Source organism: Diospyros lotus, chromosome 13, assembly GCF_014633365.1.
Source record: "Diospyros lotus cultivar Yz01 chromosome 13, ASM1463336v1, whole genome shotgun sequence".
Classification (NCBI taxonomy): domain Eukaryota; kingdom Viridiplantae; phylum Streptophyta; class Magnoliopsida; order Ericales; family Ebenaceae; genus Diospyros; species Diospyros lotus.
Window position 1 is genome coordinate 35,428,824 of NC_068350.1, and position 9,513 is coordinate 35,438,336.

General features: G+C 47.1%; 2 protein-coding genes across 2 annotated transcripts; both read right to left on the reverse strand.

Moving 5' to 3' along the window:
• Positions 1-2,781: 2,781 nt before the first annotated feature.
• Positions 2,782-3,698, reverse strand: LOC127788213 (uncharacterized). The gene is made up of 2 exons (XM_052316325.1): positions 3,548-3,698; positions 2,782-3,452 (listed from the first exon to the last, which is right to left on the reverse strand). The coding sequence occupies exons 1-2, from the start codon at positions 3,696-3,698 to the stop codon at positions 2,782-2,784; spliced, it is 822 nt and encodes a 273-aa protein (XP_052172285.1).
• Positions 3,699-6,732: 3,034 nt separating this feature from the next.
• Positions 6,733-7,491, reverse strand: LOC127788214 (uncharacterized). Its single transcript, XM_052316326.1, has one exon. The coding sequence runs from the start codon at positions 7,489-7,491 to the stop codon at positions 6,733-6,735; it is 759 nt and encodes a 252-aa protein (XP_052172286.1).
• Positions 7,492-9,513: the final 2,022 nt, after the last annotated feature.

Below are 9,513 nucleotides of genomic sequence, written 5' to 3' on the forward strand. Positions count from 1 at the left end.
CATGCAATCTGGCGGGTCGAAAGATTCTGATGATTGGAAGGAACGTTTCGTCTTCGTCCGCCCCAGGCCATCCGGCTCTTCTCAAGAAATCTGGTCTGTCTGCAACGAGTGGACTCTAAACACTAAGCACAAGCGTCCGAGCGTCGAGACCATCGAAGATTTCACCTGCCGACTTATGAAGAACAGTCGGAACTGGGAAGAAAGATGGCTTTCCAACCCCAGCCTTACCCAAGCGGGTTTGGACGGCTAGAACTGTGAGCTCTTTTTCTTTCATCTTTTTCCTTACTCTCTCTTCTTCCTTTGTCTGTATTTGATTTTCATTGTTATCTCTTTCTTAGTTGAAGAGGTCTGGGAGATATCGTATTCTACTATCACCAGAGGAATGATTTTGGACTTCCTTGGGAGTAAGGGCCCCTCGACTTCTCCCAGCAACCAGAGAGTGTCGGAGAGGGCTGCACCTCCCGAGCGAGTTCCAAAGAGCAAGAAGAATAATAAAAAAAAACTCAATACCTTCTAGGTTGCGAAGAGCGGTGGAGGAAGATGCTCGGACATTCCAAGAGGCTTCCAAGAGGGGCGTTGTTGGGGGTTCGGGGGACCCATCTTCCCAACTCCTAACTTCTCAGACCAGAGACTCTCCGAACGCGCGGCGGGAAGCCTCCACCATGCCTGCGGCCTCGCCGATCTCTCGTGAAGATGATTCAGCAACCATCGCACAGGTGCTTGCTGTAGCTCGCGCAGAGGCCCGGAAAAGACAAACCTTAGCAGGTACAGAGTCCAGTGCTACGTCTCCCAGCATCCCTATCAATTCAGTTTTTAAACGAATTTTAACGCCATTAACACCAGCGGGGCGTTCAGAGCTGACGGGGGAGGCTTCGCTGGAGGAGGCTTCGGCGTTGTCGACGAAGGAGATATTAGCACGCCGGACGAAGCGTCGTAGGATGGAGGCCACCTCCCCGGCTGCTACTCCCTCCGAGCCTCCGGGTCCTAAAGCCACCAATGTTCCCTCAACAGCTTTAATCCTACCGGGGACCCTACGAACTCCGAATGAAACCGACTACTGCGCCGAGATTCTGAGGGTGCGACTGTGCTCCTTTCTCTTTTGACTTTGCCCTTTTTCTATGCGAGTAGGTCTTAATCTATATTCTGTTTTCACTTCCTCAGAACCTTACAAAGTTCCAAGGTTTGGTCTCTCGACGAGAATTCGAACTTCGAGCCCGGATTATTTCCCTAGAGTCTGAGGTCGAAAGGCTTCGGGGGCTTGAGTCTTTTTCCTCCCAACTGTCGAGTCTCGAGCACCGTGTTCATATTTTAACTAAGTCTATTGAGCTGGCACAAGAAGATGCCCGACTTGCCAACGAAGCCGAAGCTCAAGTGCGCGAGGATTTGGAGTTAGTCCAAAAAAACATGCTTGAGGCTAATCAGGCCAATTCCCGGCTTGGGGAGGAACTGGACGCCACTAAGGGTGTTAATCACCAGCTTCAGGAGGATATAAAAAGACTTACTCTAGAGCTGAAGGAAGCCAAGAAGGGACAAGTCAAAGCGTTGCAGTCTTATTCTCGGTGCAAAGAAGACCTTCGCACTGCTCATGTCCAACTCCAATCTGCCCTCAAGGATGCCCAAGTGGCTTTTCAAAATGGTCGCGAGGATTTCCGAAGTTCCGAAGCTTATGCCGTGGAACTAGAAGGAGTTCTTCGGGGCGGGTTCGAGCATATGAGGAAACTCATCAAAGAGTGCTTCCCAAACCTGGATGTAGACTCCATCCCCTTCGACGTTGCTGCCGCCTTGTGCTCTTTAGAGTAGACATTTTTGTATTCAAACCTGCTGTCATAATAATAAAAGTGTTAGATTTTTTCACACAATTTTCTTTTGCTACTGCCTTTTTGTTGCCTTGTTTCCTTTGCTTTTTGTCGAAAACAAGAAAAGGCCGTTTGGGATCAGGCTTGATCCTTCCTTTTTTCCACCCCTGCTTATCACAGGACTTGGTCTTTGTCGCTTGTTCAGAAGGGCTCAGCTCCGGCCCCCCAAGGATCATGCCTGATCCCCATAACGTCCTTGAGGGGTTGAGTCGTATCTAATCCTTTTATCTTAAGCTTTTCGAGGATCATATCTGATCCCTTGTCTTTGCCGGGGGTTCGGACCCTCTGAGGATCACATCTGATCCTTTGCTTTTGTCGGGGGTTTGGACCCCCCGAGGATCACATCTGATCCTTTGTTTTTGTCGGGGGTTCGGACCCCCTGAGGATCACATCTGATCCTTTGTTTCTGTCGGGGGTTCGGACCCCCCGAGGATCACATCTGATCCTTTGTTTTTGTCGGGGGTTCTGACCCCCCGAGGATCACATCTGATCCTTTGTTATTGTTGAGGGATCTAGCCCCATTGAGGGTATGTCAAATCCTTCCTTTTGTTCTGATGTGCCTTTCCAGGTCTTTGGAAATGATGAGTTTTTACGCATAGGAGAAAAAATGAATTTATTCCTGGATAGCATACGCAAAGCAACAAAGAAAAAATGCCAAGACATGTAATGGAAAATTATTACTAACAGATCATATGAAGATAATAAAGAGTTATCACTGATAGAACTTTCTCAAGTTCTGCACGTTCCATGCGTTTTTCACCGGTGTACCCTCGAGGGTCTGTAGTTTGTATGCCCCCGGGCTGAGAACCTCTGTTACTTTGTAAGGACCTTCCCAATTTGGTGTTAACTTATCTGTTTCTCGGGCTCCCTGAACATCTGCTCGCCTTAATACCAAATCTCCTGGTAGAAAATTTCGTGCTCTTACTCATCGATTGTAGTATCTCTCTATGAGCTGATTATAAGCAGCTTGTCGAATCCTCGCTTGATCACGAAATTCATCAAGGAGGTGTAGGTTGTCCCTCAAACTTTGCTCATTGGATTCAGGGTCGAACAGCTCTACTCGTAGCGTAGGCACTCCAATTTCAACTGGGATTAACGCTTCTGAGCCGTAGCATAGACTGAAAGGAGTTTCTCCTATGGAGACCTTCACTGTGGTTCGGTAAGACCACAGGATGCTCGATAGTTCTTCCACCCAGCTACCCTTCGCCTTATCTACTCTTGCTTTTAAACCGCGCAACAGAGTCCTGTTGGTAAGCTCAATTTGGCCATTAGCCTGTGGATGAGCTATAGAGGTGAATTGTTGCCTGATTCCCAACTCCTGGCACCATTCCCGAACAGACCGATCAGAAAATTGAGTGCCGTTGTCTAAGATCAGCACCCGAGGAACTCCGAAACGACAGACTACATTCTTCCATAGAAATTGTTTCACCCGCCGGGAAGTAATAGAGGCCACTGCTTCAGCTTCGACCCACTTTGTGAAATAATCGATAGCAGCCATGATATATTTGACTTGTCCAGCTGCTGGGGGAAAAGGCCCCAGGATGTCTATACCCCATTGAGCGAAGGGGTATGGTGTAGCGAGATGAGCCAGTGCGACTGCCAGTACATGGACCAAATTAGACGTTTTCTGGCATCGATCGCAAGTCCTGACTAGCTGCTCGAAATCTCGTACCATCATTGGCCAATAATACCCCTGTCGCAGAGCCTTTTGACTAAGAGCCTGAGCCCCAATGTGGTTTCCACATATTCCTTCATGAATCTCCCGTAGGATATAATCTGCTTCGCGAGGTCAGATACATTTGAGTAGCGGTTGTGAAAAAGACCTTCTGTATAGTTCCCCATTAACTAACACGAAATTTCGGGCTTTTTGTTTGACCTCCCGTGCCTCCGAGTCGTCTTCGGGGAGTCTCTCTTCTCTCAAATATAACAACAGGGGGTCCATCTAGCTAGGCTCGTCATTGACACATAACTGGTCCGCGACTTCTTCGATACTCTTTTGTGGAAGGGATTCGATCCGAATCTCTCGAGAGCTCATAGGGAAAGAGAAAGAAGCAATTCGGGACAGCAAGTATGCCTCTGTATTCATAGCCCGAGGGACGTACTCCACCTTTACGTGTTGGAAACGTGCCATCAGCTCTTTGACTATGGTCAAGTATCGCGCCATGTGACTTTCTCGGGCTTCATATTCTCCATTCACCTGCTGCACTACTAAGTTAGAATCTGAACTCACCTCGACGTTTTGAGCTCCCAATTGCTCAGCCAATCTCAGCCCAGCCAATAAGGCCTCATATTCTGCTTCGTTGTTAGACGCTCGGAATTCAAAGTGTAAAGTATAAGGCCATATTTGCCCTTCGGGACTTTTTATCATTAATCCTGCTCCGCCACCCCCCGAGGTCGAGCTTCCGTCTACCGCCACCAACCATGGTCTCTGATTTTCTTCGGGGCCTTCGAGAGCTCCTATCCCTTCGGCAATGAAGTCTGCTAACGACTGCGCCTTAATAGCCGGTCGCGGCCTATACTCAATGTCGAAGGCGGTGAGCTCCACTGCCCACTTCAACATCCGTCCTGAGAGCTCTGGTTTGCTAAGAACCTGCTTCAAAGGTTGATTAGTAAGCACTATAATCGTATGAGCTTGAAAGTAAGGTCGGAGTTTCCTCGCCGATATTATTAAGGCGAAAGCCAGTTTTTCCATAGGGAGATACCGAACCTCAGCTCTCGACAATCGTTTACTCGCATAATAAACAAGCCTCTGGATCTTATTTTCTTCTCATATCAATACCGAGCTTACGGCCTCATTGGCCACCGCCAGATATATGTAAAATGGTTCTGCAGGCTTCGGCTTGGTAAGAACCGGGGGCGTGGCTAGGTGCTCCTTCAGCTTTTCGAAAGCTCGCTGGCATTCAGAATTCCATTCGAAGTTGTTTACCTTCGATAAGACCTTGTAGAAAGGAAGGCCTTTTTCTGCCAAACGAGAAAGGAATCTGCCAAGGGCTGTCATCCTGCCTAAGGCTTTGTATCTCTTTCACATTCCTCGGGGCCGGCATATCCATGATAGCTTTGACCTTCGCAGGGTTTGCCTCAATCCCTCGGTGGTGTACTATGTAGCCTAGGAACTTTCCTGCAGAAACGCCGAAAGCACATTTGACAGGATTAAGTTTCATATGGAACTTACGAAGGGTTTTGAAGCACTCCTCTAGATCCTCCAGATGACATTCGGCTACCAGGCTTTTTACCAGCATGTCGTCAACGTATGCCTCCATATTTCTCCCGAGCTGTTGGTGAAAAAGCTTATTTACCAAGCGTTGGTAAGTGGCTCCTGCGTTCTTTAAACCGAAAGGCATTATGGTGTAGCAGTAGGTTGCCTTGTTGGTGATAAATGCCGTCTTCTCCTGGTCTTCCGGGTGCAATGGAATCTGGTGATATCGCTGAAAAGCATCTAAGAAACTCATGAGCGAACATCCAGCAGTTCCATCAATTAGGGCGTCAATCCTCGGGAGCGGGTAACTATCCTTTGGGCAGGCTTTATTAAGATCGGTGAAATCGATACAAAGTCTCCACTTGCTTTACCCTTTAGGAACCAGCACGACATTTGCTAACCAATCTGGATAATCCACCTCCCGAATGTGGCGCGCTTCTGCTAACTTTACAATCTCCTCCTCGATTGCTCGAGCTCTATTTGGGGTGAAGCTTCGCTTCTTCTGCCGACAGGCTAAAAACCTGGTCGGACCCCCAGTCTGTGTGTCATTACCTCTGGATTTACTCCTGGCATGTCCCGGGCTGTCCATGCGAAGATATTCGCATATTGTCTAAGGAGTGATATTATTCGACTCCTTAGCGGGTCCTTTAACTCCATACTCACTCTTACGCATCGGCTTGGGCAATCTTCTTCCAGAGGTACTTCTTCCAATTCATCCACCGGCTCTACTGTTTTGGGATCTTCGGGTCCTTCTAGTAAAAAATTGACCTCCTTCGGGGGGTCAGCATCCTTTTGCGACCCTGCTTCTTTACCCTTCGCAATGCCTATAGAGGCCATGTAACATTCACGGGCTAAGCGCAAATCTCCCCGCACTTCGCCCGTCCCCCTATCTGTGGGAAACTTCATCATCATATGATATGTGCTTGGGATGGCTCGAAGGGCATTGAGACCAGATCTTCCTAGAATCATGTTGTAAGCCGAAGGCACGTCTGCTACCAGGATGTCTAGCATAACTCGAGAAGTTCAGGAACCTCTCCCTACCGTCAGTGGGAGCTGAATGATCCCTTCTGAGTATACGGCTTCACCATCAAATCCCACCAAAGGGACCCTCGCTGCCCTCAACTGTGTCATTTCATACCCCATGCCTAAGAAGGCTTGCCGATACAAGATTTCTGAAGAGCTTCCTGGATCCACGAGGATCCGCCGAAGTTCCCACTTCCCGAGTTTAGCTATTATCACTAGTGGGTCATTTCGAGTCGGGTATCCCGGGAGGTCGCTATCTGAAAAAGAGATTGGATCCATACTCCTCGATCTTTTCAGCCGGACAGCACTATTCTTTTCATCCTTCATGACTGGGACCTCCCCTGCTGCGAGTGTATGGAATATCGGAGGCTGAGGATGATCGTCTTCCCCTAGATGTGATCTCTCCCGCTGAGCCCGATTTCGATCCTCCGTGCGGTCCCTCTTGGGAGGGCTTCTCGATCGCGACCGTCGATCCTTTCTCCCTCGAGAATCACCTGTTTTAGCCACGTAGCTCCTCAGGAAACCCCGATTGATAAGTTCCTGAATCTCCTCCTTTAATTGGTGACATTCCTCAGTGTCATGACCATGATCTCAATGAAATCGGCAATATTTACTTCTGTTCCTTTTGTCGGATGGTGCCTTCATCGGTCGAGGCTTTTACAAGTAGTCTTTACCCTCAATAGTAGCAAGGATCTCTGCCCTCAGGGCATTCAGAGGAGTGAAGCCCCCCGAATCCCACCGAGGACGATGTTTTTCCCTTTGGTCGTCACTCCTCTTTTCCTCGGGATGCTTCTTTTTATCCTTCTTTTCCACATGCTCCGCCCTCTTAGCCTGCATAACCTCCTCGGCATTTATGTACTTCGTGGCCCGACCCAATATGTCCGTGAACGTACTCGGAGGCGTTTTGGCTAATGATTGGGCGAAAGGGCCGGGCCTCAGGGCGTTCTGGAATGCCACCACAGCTACGCTGTGGTCAAAGTTCTCTATGCTCAAGGCTTCCATATTAAATCGTGAAACGAAATCCTTCAAGGGCTCTCCTTGGTTCTGCTTCATACTTACCAAGGCCATGGTGGACCTTCGGTGTCTTTCGAGAGGTGCAAAATGCGCTAGAAAACTGCCTCGGAGTTGCACAAAACTTACGATGGAATGATGAGCCAGATTTGAATACCAAGCCCGTGCATGCCCCTCCAAGGTGGCCAAGAAAACCCTACACCACATCGCGTCTGAGGCATCCTGTACCATCATATGCAAGGTAAAGAGATCAAGGTGATCCATCGGGTCAGAGGTCCCTGCGTAAGGCTTAATGGCCGGGATACGGAGACGCTCCGGTGGTATGGCTGCCATGATCTCTGGGCTAAGGGGCTGATTTATCCTTGGTCCCTGAGCCTCTCCGGTCTTTAGCTTTAGGGCGGCCATCTCCTCCTCTAACTGCTGCAATCTTCTTTCCTGCCGCTGCTGCACAAACGACAAGTCAAGAGACTCGGCCGCCTTGCCATGACCATCATCTTATCCCGGCCTCTGCGGATTCTCATCCCGTCGATAGGACTCCTCTTCTCTTGGGGGCTCGCGCCTTTCTTCCGCCCGAGAATGCTGGGCTTGCTGATGCTGGCGATCTAGAAAACCCATGAGTAACTCTGTCAATCATTGCACTTGACCCTCTAGGAGTGCTATCCGATCGGGCCGAGGCGGAGGGCCCTCCGGACTCCGAGCTCTCCCCGGCGGGCTTCGGGGAGGATTCTGCTGACTCGGCTCTGGAACGGGGTTGCCCCCCACGGCCCTAGACGGCTGTCTTCTGGTTGCCATTCAAGGTAGAGAAAAAAGGCAAGATTGTCTGCTGCACTGGAGAGACAGAAGAGAAGAATGTCGGCCCCACGGTGGGCGCCAATTGATGATTGATTTTCTGAAGTGGTAGCCGCACGCTCCCTTCTTGCCTCTCCAAAGGTACCTGCAATGGAGACGGGGACTTGCTCCCCCGGTCGATCTCCGATGATCAAGTTAGTTTTCTCCATCTAGGATTAATTGTCCCTTTTAAACTATATCCTCCAGAAGAGGATAAGAAGAATCTCCCACCTTTTTCTCTTACCTTTTCTCAGGATAGGGATCATGGAGGGATCTTCGGGATCTCCCTTCCGCCTTCTTCGGAACTTTCCCGATAAGGATTTCGCGATAATATCCGTCTCCAAGGAGTTCGGGATAGCTGTTGCCTCCGTGACCTTCGGTGGGTTAGCCTGTTCCTAAGGCCTCGGAGATTTCTTTACTAAGTGCCTATCCGATTGACGTGGCGATGCTTGTCTACCATGTATCTTCTGACCGCCACTAGGTATCCGTCTTGGCGTAATTATGGGACCGAGGGCGTTCTCCTCATCAAAGTGAAAGGAGGTCCCACATAGTATGCAAACAAGATAACTCTTGACTTCCAAAAATTTCACCGAGAAGATAAATGTCATCTATAAGAGATAGACGTTATATGTAAGAATCTCAATCCAAGTAAAGTTAGGAAACATCAAAATAGACGTTATCTACAAGAATGTTAATCTTAAACTATTTAAGATTACTCTATATCCCTCTATAAATAGGTAGATACTCATTCCAGAAAATGTACGTCTAGTGGTTTTAATACGATTTTCATAATTTTCATTGTCTGACTTAAATATCAGAGTGTTTGCATAGAGATCTCCCTACACCCTCTGACTATTTTCTTCCTTACAGGTTTAGGCAGCATGATGACGATGTTTCCGATCAAATAAATGCATTGTTGTATCTTAGCAAAAATAATGATTTTTTTTTAATTTTTTAAATAAAATAGTCAATTGGACCTGAGACAAAACAAAGGGTCTTATTTGACACTTCATCCACTTTTTTTGTCATGTTTCTTGTCTTAAAACATATGTAGGAAGAGTATGCAATTTAATAATAAATAAAATCTTGTTGTTTGTTGTTATTTGAGTAAAAGCGACAAGTTGGATCATATTCTCTTTTCTCATACAAATAACAATTTTAACGTATTTGGTAGATCATTTTGCAACATTTTACGTAAATAAAATTTCATCGTACAACCTTACAAAAGTAATAGTCGACAAGTTTGATCATTGGTCGTTTACAGTTTTAAGTATAAATAACTGTTTTAGCAAATTATGTAAATAATTTTATATATGAGAATTTCTTATATAAAATGCAATACTAACAACTATATATTTTAACAGAATAGCAATAGAGGAAAACACAACTATTTTAATGATTTATGCATATTTATTATATTTGTTTCATTATTTTTCATATATGTGTTAGGAGATGGGATATATATTAATGTATAAGATCAACAAAAGTTAGACATATGTGGGAATAAAAGAAAATCTCATCTCCTTGTAAACAGAGAATCTTTATGGTTGAGACTCTTAAATGTAGACATGCCCCCAATGCGTTACTCAACATTTTTTG